At 34.2% G+C, this 15,706-nt stretch overlaps 1 protein-coding gene across 1 annotated transcript in view; it reads right to left on the reverse strand.

Moving 5' to 3' along the window:
- MMP16 (matrix metallopeptidase 16) overlaps positions 1-15,706 on the reverse strand; it is a 276,165-nt gene that overhangs the window by 74,059 nt on the left and 186,400 nt on the right. Inside the window, exons 5-6 of the mRNA XM_023222878.2 lie at positions 4,339-4,500; positions 2,163-2,374 (exon numbers count right to left, since the gene is read on the reverse strand). Of these exons, the coding sequence (XP_023078646.1) occupies positions 2,163-2,374; positions 4,339-4,500 (374 nt within the window). The remainder of the gene's footprint in view (positions 1-2,162; positions 2,375-4,338; positions 4,501-15,706) is intronic.

The following is a 15,706-nucleotide window of genomic DNA, read 5'->3' on the forward strand; positions in this document are numbered from 1 at the left end:
AATTTGTCTCAAAATTCATTAAAACTCCAATCTCAGTAAAATTTCTTGTTTTATTAGACTTCAGTACTTTCTCTTTGCTTCATTGTCATTACTTTTACTCTTATGTATTAAAAGTATTAATGTTCAAGTTTGTCTTCATTCCTGAAATATGAGCTCTGCAAAGACAGGGATGCTAGTTTCTATTCACACAGTCTTGATCCCTAGGCAAGTATACTGGGCACACAGACACATTCTATCAAAGATGAGATAAAAACAAAAAGTATGAAATTATGTAACAAAACATTCACTAAGCAAATGGATATTACAAAGAAAAAAATGCCTATTAGAAGATGTTATCTTCCAGAGAAATTATTCTTAGAAAGAAAGCAATAATTCTTGGAATTACTGAGAAAATGAAAATAGGGAAGATTTTAGAAACTCTGTCCTGTCAGGGATTTTGATAAAGGAATCCAATATAACCTCAGAGTTTAGGGAAGCATGCCTTACTTATATTTTTTATATACCTGTTTTGATATTGAAAGTAGCAGCTATTGCATTTCTACTTGAGAATCTGATCCATACATTTTTTATCAGTTCCTGATTTCAGGAAACAGTGATCACAGGACTTTATTTTGTTAGTCAACAGCACTTACTAAACTTACAATGTGCAGAGCAAAGAGTCTGTTGAAAGCGATCACTAGATATGAAGACACCAGTCTCCTCAGAAATCAGCAACCTACTTAGATAGACAGGAATAATGAAAAAATAATGTACCCAGAGTCAATTTCACATCATATTCTCAGATAAGGTTGATGCATTGGTGTTATTATTATGATATCAAGGTATAAAGCCTGCAATGTTGAAATTCTGCCAACCCTTCGGTTTTCATCAGGTGTCTTGTGGAACAAACAAGATTGCACTTTGTGTTCATTTCAACTAGTTGCTGTGGGCTTAGCCACAATGACTAACAATATGAGTAACACAGAGTAGCACAATGAGCAACAAAAGTAAGATTTTCTTTACTCTTTGAATCTAAATTTATTAAACTACTTGAAATAGAATGGCGATATCAAATTAAGTATTACAGGGCATTTATAGAGTTCAAAAATCTATTCATGTGCTTGAAGAAACACATTGATTTTTTCCTGGAAAGTATGATGCTTTCATGCATATTATATCAAATGCAGATCTTATTTTTCAAAAAGGAAAATAGAGCATTTTATCTAGTTAAAATTATATGAAATCTGTATTTTTAAATGATAGCTTCTAGAAGACAGAAAATTACAGTATGTAAGTAGAAGAGCATTTGATTATTTATTGATTTATGTCCACCAAAACTGAGAGCACATTGTTTTATTTTAAAATAAATAATATTGGCAAAATGTGATTCTTTTAATACTCTACTACCAACATCCAAACTTACTTTCTTAATCTTTATGACTGGCTTACAAATACTCGAGGGGGAAGTATTTTTCAGTATTATATTCACCTTCCAATGTTATATAATTTACTTTTCATATACTGTTTACTAGTGTTATTTTCTGAGACCCCAACATTAAAAGTATTTTTGCAAATGTAAAATTAGTTTCAGCTTGTAGCCTTTAAAAAAAAATAAATTAGTTAGATACAACTGCCTAACAACATCAAAACAATAACATATATATGCAAAGTCAAAATGATTGCCTCATAGAGGAGATTTAACTCAAATGGCTACCCGTGGACCCCAAACAAAATGATCAATGCTCTTCCGGTAAAACAATGCTGTAGTGGTCAAATGAAATTACAGGGATCTCATAAAGATATGTAAACCAAAGATACAATAGCTGCAGTATGCTTGGAAGTGGCTAAGCTCCCAAGCAAATCATCCCTATTAGTTCCTATTCATGATTCAAATTATGCTATTTTATCTCTTCATAACATGCAGCATTTTTTTTTACCCTCACATTTTAGGCATTTTAGCTTCTGCTGACATAAATGCATTCCCAAAATAGAATGTTACAGCAATCTTCTGCTAGACATTTAAGTCCATTTGTGCATTTATTTTTTAAAAATTTTTTTTGAACTTTCTAACTGTGAGAGGGCTGGGAAGGTAATGTTAGAATGAATGAGAACTTGTTTTCTAAAGCAACACTAGACACTTGATCTACTGTTAAAAAAAAAAAAAAAAAATCACAGTCTCCTACCTTGAAAACAAACATCTCACGGCGAAGAATAGCTAGAGTGTTAAAGTTCCCATCACAGATGTTGGGTTTGGCTCCAGGATAGGAGGGTCTGCCGGTGGGAGGCCTAGGAGGTTTTGGTCTGTCATTCTTCCTTGGGTCAGCCGGAGGAATAGAGCGGTGAGGGGGCACTGTTGGTAGAGGTCTTGTAGGTGGAGGAATCTTGTCAGGTGGACCTTTTGAAAATATGAGGACAGTGCTTGGCTCACTTAAAACTGGAATAGAGCTGGAAAATATGCTACAGAGAACAATCACTTATCAGCAGAGGGCACAGACTAAGTGAACTAAGAGGTCTTTAAGATCGTATATTTTCTGAAAAAAAAAAAAATTATCTTACCCCAAAAAAGCATTGTCAAGTCTATCTGAAACTGTCCTTATCATGCTAGATTCTGGATCCAGGTAGCTAGGTTTCCTTTGTTAATTTTTAATAATATTTTTCATAGCTTCACCACAGTTATTTTTGGGAAAGCTGCCTTCAGAACTTTTTTGGAAGTAGGTGGTATATAAATAATAAATAAATGAAAATGAATACTGGAGCCATGTAAGTAAGCTCCAACAAGGTTAATCCTAGATTTCGATAGATAATGATTCTATGAAAATATTTCCAAAAGATAAACATTAACTAAGCAAAGTTTACTCTATCCAATGTGTCAAAACTATTTTATACTCTTACTGATTTTCACTGTTTTCTTCTAATGAAATATTTTGACAAATTGCTGGAAGAGTGTTTCCTTTAAGTAGTGAATCTAAAATACCTATTGATTAAAATACCACCAGTAAAATATTAATGTGAAGAAGTATTTCTCAAAAGGGCTTCTAAATCAAGACAAAGTTTACACATGTAATTTGGTACAGATGTTAAGCATCATTCTCAAGAGATTCATGTTTTTTAAAAAAGATGTAAAGCTGTTTGCACTTAATATTTAGGTATGAGAAGAATATTCTTTTGCAGACCTTAAGTCTAGACTACTAATTCATGAGGTCATGAGAAAGAGACTTCTTTCAGTGAACCACTTAAGAAGAATTTCTGATGACACACACTTAGACATAGGATAGCTCAATTCAACAAAAGAGATATTTAGCACTGAGTCAGACATTTCTCTCTTCTTGGTATCCAAGCAAACTAAAGAGTAGCATAAAAATTGACCTTTTTTTTACAAATCTAATTTAACCCTGAAAGAATACTTACCTGAGTTATTAAAATTAAAAGAAAACAAATGAATGCAAAACGAATTAGTGAACTTAAACTATGCTGCTTAAAAAGGCAAAAGACATCTTCTGGATACTGGATATTAACACACAGCACATGTTTGTCTTTGTATTGTAAAAATAAAAGCTTCACTTCATTAATTTAGTAAAGCATATTTGCTATATATTAATTATAAATGTCAAGTTCTTTGCTACTATGTGTGAAATAAATGTCTTTATAAAGGTCAATGGTTGTATGAGGAAGTTAGGATTATAGTAAATATGCATAATAGTCTTTCCCCTTTTCTCTTAATTTGCATTCATTGAGTGAATAAAAATGACATTACTATACTAAAAATTTGTTTTGTATTCTGTATTAATAAACTTCACCACTTGTTAATTTTACTCTCTTATTTGTTAATTCTTACTCTAGGTCAATAAATCATTACATGACTTTGGGGTCAATTTCTTGTATCTATCACACAAGGGTATTTTGTGGACCTTCAAAGTGTTTTGTCTAGGAAATACCTAACACCAGCTCTCACAAACTGTGAGTCAATCTATCAGTTTGTAGAAAAGTCTCAGCATTTTATATACGGAAGTCTTATATTTTTCCCTGTTTTTTTTTTGTTACATTCACTTACTACATATTTTTCCCTGAATTTTAAAAACTAAAGTTTATTAGAACTTCGCTGTAACTGCAGGTTTTCCAACCAAACTCAGTAAGAAAATTTCATCAGTGCTTAACATGTTCCCATAATCTATACATTAAGATATCTGGGACCTTTGCCAACAGAATTCAATTGATAGAATAGTTTTGCCAGTCGGCCAGCTACATACTTTTTCCTTAGTTATCTGTTTATTCTTAGAGCATCTATCTCAAAGAAGAAAACACAGCAGAATTTCTGGACTTCACTACAGGATTAAGCAAATGGAAAAAGTAGTAACCTACCATATATCTTCTGGATGCCCTGCAAATCATCATTAGGTAGTTTGAAGTTGTCTGTTTCCATGTACTGGTAAAATGGAGCCATGATGGCAGTGGGGTCATTGGAATGCTCCAATCCCAGAGCATGTCCCAGTTCATGAACTGCCACAAGAAATAAGTCATTTCCTATGTGAACAAGAAGAAAATAAGTTATTGTAACTAATATCCAAATACAGAATTGAAAAGGACAATTTGGTATTATCAACATTTTACCCAAGAAAAATAGGAGGAACTCTTTCCTTCAACTATTAGTATGGTTTCATCATTGGCTTTCCTACTGGCAAAAATCCAATATCCTTCTTTCAAAAAAGGGTCAAGGGAGGAGGTGGTCGTGCGTGATAAAGTCACAGATATTTAGAATCCAAAAGGGAAGAAAAAAGAATAAAAGTTGAAGAACAGCAGCATCGGAAACTGATACTACTGCTGCCAAAATACTCTTCTAATTATGAAACACATAATGTGAAACATCTTACTTTAATATGCCTCACATTTAATATAATTCTAACAACTTAGTAAAAAATACAGGGCAGATACCTTCTTTATTTTTACACCAATGAGTAAATTAAGGCATGAAGGTGATAAGTCTTGTCAGGAACAGCAAAGAGCTGAGATTGGGACTCAAGATATTCTGACCCCTAGACTAAAGCTTTAATTTTTTGCTAGCATAGAATATAGAAACATAATAATGTAAAATAAAATCTATAGGCTATTACTCATACTAACTAGAATGCTAGTCCTAGCTCTATAAATACCAAGTCTAATCTTTTCATACATAATCTGAACCAAATACATATATCTTAAGAGTTGCTGTTCATCACTGAAAATTTCCACCTGCGGTAAACTTGTACAGTGAAGTCTATTGAGTAAAAACTCTGCAGAGATATTTGGTGCGATTTTATGCATTCAACCCCCTGTTGATGACTTCTACATTTTGCTCACTCTGGATCATCATAACCATATGCATTATGGGAGAAAAAGGTGGTCCTACATCTATATATTTAATGCTAAACATTTAGTTGGGCAACATGATGTATCAAATAGTTGGGGCTGTTACATTTCTAAGGGTTATGCTTCTAAGTGAAAAGTTTAATGTGATTGAACATGAAGGCTAATATTTCACATGAATACTTGCCATGAATGCAAATATTTAATAATTTCGACCAGCATTATTTCCATGAAAACTCCTTTCCAACCAGTTTTATAATGTACTATGATAATTGCCTTCAGAAGACTATTTTTTGAACCCAAAAGCCAGGCGAATAACCAACATTTTTTCCACTCTGGAGTAGTCTGTCACAGAGGAATAGATGAGATCATGAGACTGACTCTTCATATGATATTAGCACACCAAAAATGAGCCATTGATAGTACTTCCTGTGGTCTACCTGAGTAAAAATACTAATAGAGTATGGTTATTGGGGGCTGTCTAGGGAACATCGTAGTCACAGGAGGAAGAAAAAAAGGAAAACAGAAGGAAGGAGGAAGTTATTCATGAAGAGTTGCATAACTATGATGGTGTTTGGAAGTACGTAATTTAGGGAGAAAACTACTAAGGATTGTGTCTTGGGGGCACTCACAGGTGAGAGGATGATTGGAAAGAAAACAAGCTATACTCACTTTTAGATACGGAACATCTAACCCCAATGCTACAATGAACATCTTTGTAATTTCGAATCAGAGACACCTTAGTTAAAATATAAATCAGATAACCATTGGCCTATTGCTACCCTAAATAACATGTTAAGTGGAAGAAGGATAGCTTCGGAGCATGCCCACACCCAGAAAACATGGGTCAATTTTGGCTGGAGCATGCTATCAACGGGCTAAGTGAAAGGATATTTTCACCAACAGCAGACCGAATGGCAAAACAAAGATCTATCAAGTAGACAAAAGAACAAAAGAAGCCCAGGCAGTCGAACGAACAGCAGAAAACTCAGGAACTGGCATTCAAGTTCACCATGAACAGCTAGTCACACCTGAACTCAGTCAGAAGACAGTGCTGACTCAGAAAATAGCTTCAGATACGCTTGGCCTTCTTTTAGCAAAACTGATGCAACTTCTTGGTCAGAAAGTCCCGACGTGGACTTTTGTTTTAATCTTCACAGGGGAAAAAAAAATTCCAACTTCCATCCCCTCCTCCTTGCATATCAGGTCCCCTTCACTAGAAAAAACAGATCCTGCTCTGTTTCTAAACACATAGGAAGTCAGTCTTACTCTTAAGAAGATAAATATTGCTTTCAGTCAAAACTAAAATTTTGGCTAGGAGCCTAGTTGAATTATTAAAGGTACTTCAAACCTCTCACAAGAAAAGAGTCTCTTGGTCTCTGATTTTTTTTTTTCTTTTCCTTTTTTGGCTAGAAAGAGGAATACAAAAAGACAAAAACAACACAGACATAATAGCAAACAGGTCATAACAGCCAAAGTCATTCTGTTTCATGTATCTGTTCTCTTCAGATCATTCATCTTTTTCCTTAACACCATTTCCAAGGGTGGAATCATTCCTTGTCTCAGGAATAAAGTAAGGTTTAGAAGAAAATTAATAGAACCAGGATATGAACTTATGACCTGTGGAGTACTCTACACCACTTTTAATCAGAAACATTGGCCAAGGGCTCCAAGTAATTACCATTCTTCAGATGATTGGCAATAATGTAATTAAACCTTGCTTGCAGCTTCACAATAGTTTAAAAGGGTAAGTTGTTCAATAAAGTACTGCGCTGTAATTTGAATTCCACTAGGAACAAAAGTTGTTGGCACATGATGAGCTTCAGACAATTAAAATGCACTGGACCTCTTTCCAAATGATGAAAATAATAACTGCTGCTGGAACTTATCATTAATTCACATTATTCGAAATCCTTAATTGTAATATGCCTTGATTTTATCACCAAGCAGGCAACAAAGGAGAAAAATCAGTTTCTTGGTTCTTAATACAGAAATAGTACTTGCTTCTTTTGCAAGATTTTGAGTTTTGAGTTTGTTGCTTTCAATTATATCTATAATCTCCTTTCCTTTGTATACTCCAATACAATGTTAGAATACTAAACTGTATATTATGAAGGATAATTAATTATTTGTCATTTCTTTGTCATAATTATGTCTATATTTTATTCCAAGGTCCTTCACCCTTCCATGCATTTTCAGATTCTGTCTTCCCTGCTGAAATATCCTGAATGTTAAAAAAAGATCATGTAATATTTTATATATACAAATTGTTATGGAACATTTATAATCCTACTAAAATATTTGGATATCACCAGCATCACTTAATCTCTCTCTCTGATGATTCTGTGATCCCAAAACTTTGGCTCCTCCATTCCTTCCAGAGGTCATGTCACTACCCTGAGTTCTGAATTTGTCACTGCACTGCTTACATTTTTGTTAAATGTATTTTGGTATATTTTGCCTTGCTTACACTTTTATCACATATGTATGTTTCAATGAATTACAGTTTCCCCTAGTGTTGGAGCTTTGCAAAGTTTATCTTTGCATGCTGTCTTCTAAAACTTGTTGAAACTCAGCATTTTTTTTTCCTAATATATATCTTCTAGTTTGACTCTGTCAATTGTGCAAGATCTTGTTAATATTTTAAAACAAAAATCAAAGTCATCTCCTCTGTGAAGCCTTCTCCAAAGTCCCAGGTCAATTCAGTCCCTCTACATTGGTGTATACTTAGTCTTTCATACATAACTTGATTGTAGCACATACCATAATTGCCCTGAAAAATTCTGATGCTCTTAATACTCACCTGTAGGTTAAAAGACTGACAGAATAAATTTGAACATATTTCTAATTTTAAATATATGTAAATACTTAAAATGTTACAGTTCATATCTAGAAATAAAAAATAGGAAATCATCACCAAACCTGTGATTAGTAGAAATTTCTCCAGTGCTTAGTGGATGGATAGGATGGAATGGGTCTTCTCAACCTGCAGTCCTATCAGAATATGCATACAGTTGGTTTCCCTAGTTGAGAAGCTAAAGAAATATGTGGGAGCCAGCCTCTGAGATGACAACAGTGATCCTCACCTCCTGATCTCACACTCACGTTGTCCATCAGCATTTTATCAGTTTGCCACAGCAAAATAAGGCAGAAGTGATGGTATTTGACTTCCAAGGTGAGGTCATACAATACATCCATGACTTCCATCTTATCTCTCTCTCTCTCCCCCCTCCTCCCCTCACCCCTGCCTCCTCTACAACCATGTGAGTTAGCTTGGAAATGAATTTTCCAACCCCTTCATATGAGTGCAGCCCCAGCCAACATGGGTATCCATGAAATAACCCTAGCCAGAATCACCTGGCTAAGCTGCTCCTGGATTTCTAACCTTCAGAACCATGTGAGATAATGAATTGTTGTTTTAAGTTGCTGGGTTTTGGGGTAATGTTTTGTGTAGCAATAAATAAATGCTATGGGGTATTTTAGCACTCTCTCTTCTCTCCATTTGGTTAGGATTAAGAGGTGATTCTAAGAAAAAACTGAAAAATACAGTAGAAAGGAAGCTGCTTTGAAGCATGTGAGTGTTTGTATAGCACTTCTGAAATAAACAGGGGATTAAAATATTGTCCATCTCAACCCCCTGTACAAAACTCAAAAGGCTTGGCATAACTCTTGGTCTGAAGGAACATCTGTGATTGAAAATGTCCAGAGGTAGAAGTATCATCTATTTCCTTGTCTCCTGTGTTTTTTCAAGTCTGGAAAACTTGATAATTAGGTTTTATTATTTGTTGTACCTATGCTATTACTCTCTTTGCATTTCACTGAAAAGAGGGCCACTCTCTTCGTGGTCAGGAAAACGTGTTTCCTTCCATAGAGCCAGAGAAGTCTGATACATGGGTCTGAAAAAATAACATAAAAGAAATACTATTTATTGAGCATCTATTATGAACTATAAATGTCACTGAACTTGTTACTGAAATGTCATGACCTAAACTTTATTACTCCTGCTTTACCAGTAAAGCTCTCAGAGGCTATGGAACTTGCTCAGTCAGCCAGCCCATAAAAGGCAGCGTTGGTATTTACTTCCTGGGGGCACAGGTCACCTAAAAAGACTTACATCACAGCTTTGCAATACAGAAGCTGAGAGAAGCTGATCTTAGGTGGATTTTCACGTATCTCTTTCTGACACTACTACTTTTCCATGGAGCCTACAGTCTCTCAGAGTGTTCTCTCTTGCCTTCTCCCTGCCCACCATCCCTGCCTTCAACATTCCACCTAGACTGGGCTGCTCCCCTAGTACCTCAAAACTCTAGAACCATCCCTCAGTCTTTTCTCTAAATGCTTTCCCCCAATTGAGTCAGACATAGTTTGAGTATGAAAAAATGTTTATTATTGCAATCATTTATTAGTTACTTACCATTGATGAGTAAATTTCTTGCAATGCACTTACGAGTAGCATTTACATGTGTGTCAGATAAATTTTATTGAGATTTATTTGAGAGCAAACCTAACTTATTTTTATATACACTCAGACCTTTGAAGTCTTTTGATGTACATAGGACTATTATTATGCCCCAACGCTTGTGGAATTAAAAAAAATAGTTTTTATACTACGCTAGTGACAGGATGAAATATCAGTTAATAGTCATATGTGCCCAGTAGAGTACTAGGTACTTAATGTGTTAGTTTATGTACTCCCCTCCATACTAATTAGGTTTTATTATTATTACCATTCTATAGACTGAGAAACTATGACTTTCACTGGCAGTGGGACTTGACCAAAGTTACACAGTAAGTGGCAGAAACTTATATAAGCTCCCATACAGTCCAGGTCCACAACTAAGAACTTAGTGTGCTAAGAAAATGCACTTATCCACTTTTCCCTTAGCCCTCAACATCTTTTCAAGGCTCTACTGAGCATCCCAGGAGATGATGGCCACCCTGTCAAGCCACCTTCAAAGAACACAGCTGCCGCATAGGAGCTTTTTATAGGTATCTGTAATAATAGTATTTCTTTTTTCCACTGAGCTAATAATAAACTTACTATTTTAAAACTTGGTAAGCATTTTAGTCTGTCCTGGCTGCCATAACAAAATACCACATACTGCGTGGCTTAAACAACAGAAATATACTTTCTCATAGTTCTGGAGGCTAGAAATCTGAGCTCAGGGCACTAGCATGGTCAGGTTCTGGTGAGGGCTCTCTTCCTGACTTCTTCAATGCCCAGCTTCTCTGTACATACTCAGAGAGAAAAAGGTAAACAGAGAGAAAAAGGAAGCTCGCTGGTGTTTCTTCTTATAAGTAAACTAATCTCATTAACTAGACCTTATTCTCATGACCTCATCCAACCCTAATTATCTCTCAAAGGCCTGATCTCCAAATACTATCAGATTGGAGGGTTAAAGCTTTAACTTATGAATTTTGTGGCTTTAACCACAAAATTTTTATGGACACAATTCAGTCCATAAAAATTCCTCAGTCCAATTTGGCCACTCAAAGAGCTTTTATCATTTTCATTGCTTCTTACTTTAATTAAGTCTGAAAGTCCTGGAGATTTTTTTTGTTTTACAAAATTACAAAAAAAAAAAAAAAAAAAAAATCAAAACAAAACAAAACAAAAAAACATTATTGCTACAATTAGAAGAAATAGGTATAGTACACAGAATTTCATTTTTTAAATTATATTTCAAAATATGTATTCAGCAATTAAAGAAGATTGCCAGGAATGTTAGAATTGTCTGTCTGGATGTGGTTTGAAGTATGTCTAATAAGGCACAGTTAAACACTGTGCACTTAAAATATGAAGAAAAGAAATTGCCATTTAACAGATCTTCCAAAATCAGAAAAAGTATTTTCAGAAATATATGTGCCAAACATTTATAGTATTTAATAAAACAAATACTTTAGATTAAATCAATATTATTAAAACAACCTATGTATATGTTAGTCAGGTAAAGTAGAAAACTTAGGAAAATATTTGAATAATCAAGGCCAAACTACACTTTTTATTCTTTGGGCTAGAGTTTGAAGATGATGTCTGTATTTAATGAATTAGACATGTCTTTACCTAATTCATAAAAGCCTTGCTGAAGAAAAGCAAGACTGGATATAGTTAATTGCACCATGCTAAAAACAAAGCCCTTTTTGTTTCCGGTTGAGCTCAGTTAAGATTCTAAGAACATCCTCAGTTATGTTTCATGTTATTTATTTTTCTGTGATTTATCTGTGCAACACTTTTTCCCTGGGTAGCTCAGTTTGATTGGTCAGGATGATTCTGGAGGCCTACTTGCCTCTCTCTGCAGCTAGTGCAAAAGAGATCAACTTTACCGATTGCTTTAAAAAAAAACTAATCACATAATAAATTGCAAAGCCAGTTTTTAGGAACTGATCTGAATTGCCATATTATTTTTATTATTATTTGAAAAATACAAATTATTATTTGTATGGCAATCCTGGTAATATGTGCTACAATTTCCAGACCAGCAACAACTATATGACATACTCTTTTAAGAATTTTCAATCATCTACTATGTGCAAGGAAATATATGCAGAATTACTGAACTATTGATAAACAATTTATCATAGCATATAATTGATTTTTCTACTTGGGCCAGAAAATATGAGTGCCTGGAGCTCTAAAGATAAATCACCCAAGGCCTTTGTTCTTCATTTAGGAACTGAGAGTAGTTCAGTAACTCTGAGCTCTTTTGAGCTCATAATCCTCTCAAAATTATCTGAGAAACTACAGAACTTCTTCCCCAAAACATGAATGCATTAGCAAAGTACTGAAAGTTATTATGGAGTTACTTTTGCCCTATTTAAGTCCTTTAAGACATGCTGGGGTACAAACTCTTAGTTGTAAGATGAATAAGTTATGGGGGTCTAGCGTATAACATGATGGCTATAGCTAACAATACTGTATTTTATACTTGAAATTTTCTAACACAGTAGATCTTAAGTGTTCTTGTCACCAAAAAAAGAAAAATGGTGACTACGTGAGGTGAACAATGTGTTAACTAACATGATTGTGGTAATCACTTCCCAGTGTGTTTGTGTGGGTATGTATATATGTAATCATTACTTTGCATACCTTACATATATATCAAAAATAAAAGACAAACTGTATTTAAAATCCTGACTCAACTATTGACTGTATACAATTTAGTAAACTACTAACCTCTCTGCAATTCAATTTCTTCATTTGTAAAGTGGGTGTGACACTACCTATTATAGGGTTGTTAGTAGGTAAAACACCATCAAGTATATAAAATATTTTGTATAGTTTCTAGAATATAGTTTACTACAAAGAGTGGTCATTTCAGTAACAATAACAATAACTACTTCTACCATTGCAAATATTCCTATAATCAACAAACCTTACAACAAACTTTTGAGGTAGATACTAAATGACATGAAAAGAAATTGAAACTCCAGTACACTAGATCACAGAAAGTAAAAAGGCTGTTATGTGCCCTAACAGGAATCTAAATACCAGTTCTGACTTAACCAAAACTAGTGCACCAACTGGTTAAACATGGTTACTATGCAAACATATGTGAGTGACAGAGTTGAGAAATATACCAGGCTCAAGTTTTGGAGAGTTTTGAATGCTAGGTTTGAGTGTTATTATTATGTAGGAGATAACAGAGTACTACGAAAGTTTGACATTGAAATGATATTGCTGTAGAGTAGTTTGGCCTCAGTATGCAAATAGGATTGGAGTGAAATGATTGATGGCAAAGAAAGCAGTTAGAAGACTGCTTCAGTACACAAAGATATTAGGTGATGAGGGCTAAGGTGGTGATGAGGACTCAGGTAGTGCTGAAGGGAACAGAACACAGGAGTTGAAATGAGCAAAGGAAGTATGTGAGTGATGTAATGATTTGAAATCCTTTTTTGAACTTAGGGGTTAAGACCAACAACAAGTATGACATTGTAACATTACTGTTGGTCATAACCCCTAAACCACCAAATTCCATGTCCAGATCATCTCATATTTTACTCTCATTATTTCCAAAAGCAGAAAAACTTAACTTGGATTTTGATTAGAACTTTCAAGGTTATAATTTTTAAAGGCTGTCCATATAAATGTCATATAGAAATATTTCACATTATTTTCACATAGTACCTTACGCTGGCTTTTCTCTGAAAATCTTGTGCTTAAATGAATAATGAAGTTAGCAAGATATCGTACAAAAGTTTATAAAATGTTTCATACATTTGCTTGGACCAACACACGTAGATTGTAGTTCCCATATGCATTCTGCTGTATCTTTCAAGCTCTTTGCTGATGTGAGCTTATCCTACAAGAAAACTGCTTGAAGACATACTGTAACACCACTGATACAAAGCTGCTATACATAATGGCTGGCTCATAACAAGGAGATGGTTTAGCTCTTTTTGAGGAAGGGCATTGAGCTTACTGTCATGCAAAGACAGACTTTTGAAGCCTTCATAAAGTTGGAAACCAGTACATGCTTGCACAATTGCATATGAGAAGAATAATTAGCAAAATGATTTAGTGTATTTTGTTCACAAAATTCCTGCTTTTTCAGCATACATATTTGGACACCAGAAACTTTTTTTATTTTACATTGAAAAAACTTCTGATCCTACACTAAAGAAACAACTCTGATTAAAGCATAAATAAAGGGTAACTTATATAGCAATTCAATTTAAGATGTATTTTGTGGCTTATATCTTAGATGGCCTTAATTTTCTTTACAGCTTGACTAGATTTTAGACAGGTTCTTTCCTGACCATAAGTTCCAGACTGCACTTTTCTTAAAGTATTTACTATAGGAAACTTTCAAATATAAATCCTTTCTTTGTTACTTCCAGATGTAAATATTATCCCAAACTCTTGCCAGTTTTACAACCTAGGAATGTCTTTCTCTGGGACTCGGGAGCCATTCTTTGAAATGTAATCATCAAGCAAGATAGAGTCCTTATCTTCTTGTCTCTACGGGAAGGGAAGAGCCTTATTTTGATTAGTAACAATTAGCAAAAAAAGATCTTCTAATCACATTGATGGACATCCTCTCTATACTTAGTAAAACCAATCATGACTATGGGATCCCCAGGAAAATATTGGGAAAGTATTTATAGGCTGTGGAAGGAGGGATCCTAAGGATCTGGATGGTGGTCAGGCTCATCTGGAAACATGAATAGAATTAGATAGGTTTTCTGGTTCATTTCCACCTCCTAAAGGAGAATAAAAGTTGGAGAATGGTTGAGTTTAAATTCCCAGCTCTTGAGGACTAGAATAGAGACCCTCACAGAAGGGATGCACAAATTACAATATGAAGGAAGTAGCAAGAGAGAATTTACCAGAAATCAAGTGAAAAGATGTTACAGATGTTATAGTTGTGTATCGAGTTACTAGAGTAGGTGTGTATGGCCCTCAGAGTAAACCCATGCAACACGTTTCTCTGCTCCTGGATATATTTACATACATAGAAGCAACTAACCTATATTCAAGTAAACTGATTGTTTTCTGCAAGTAGGAGATTAAATTAGTTATAGAATGTAAAAGTTGAGGGAAGATAGAATTTTAGTTGCTTTCCAAATTTTGCTATTTTCAGTTCATTGCCACCTAATTCATTTTTTTATGTTACAGACCTGATGGCCTAGGTATAAACAATTTCCTGTTTTTGGAAAACAAAGTAAAAGCTCATAAAAATAACCCTCTATACTCAAGTGTTTGTACAGAGATTAAAAACTTGTAAACAAATTTGTTTTTATAAAACGTTAATACATAAACAACAGCAAGTATAGTAAAGAAGTTTGATAACTTTATCATGGCACATTCAGATTTCCTGATGATTTCCCTTTCTTCTCTAAGTGAAGTTCTTCTCTGGAAGAGCCTGTTTTGCCAAAAAATATTTAAAAAAAGAAAAGAAAAGGCTGTTTTTTCTATTAATGTTTTAAAGTTTTTAATTTTAGTTTTCTCTAAAGCAACCCTCTTTCCATACTCTCCCAAACATGCATATTTTCATGAAGGTGTACAATAGTAAAACTACACCAAAATGAGTATACAAAATATAAAAAAAATTATAACCTTAGTACCTTAATATAATCATGTATTTTTTAGAGTAGGCTTCACATATATGTATAAAAATTCATAGATGTATAATAGACAATTAAAAATTACAGATATGTATTTCTTTTTTAGCATACTGTGAACCTTATACTTGACAGTGGAACAGTTGGCATTAATTTACTGTGTTGGCCTATCGAGTGATTACCCAGAGTTTGAAATCAACAACTCTAGAATTTCTGACAAAGAGTTATTTATTTTAAATAAGATTTTCCAACTCGACTAAAGCTATTGATGCTAATAAGAAAAGACAAATGTGTTTGCCTTTCTGTAATTCTCATTTCAGAACAG

This window comes from Piliocolobus tephrosceles, chromosome 7 (genome assembly GCF_002776525.5).
Source record: "Piliocolobus tephrosceles isolate RC106 chromosome 7, ASM277652v3, whole genome shotgun sequence".
NCBI classification, from domain to species: domain Eukaryota; kingdom Metazoa; phylum Chordata; class Mammalia; order Primates; family Cercopithecidae; genus Piliocolobus; species Piliocolobus tephrosceles.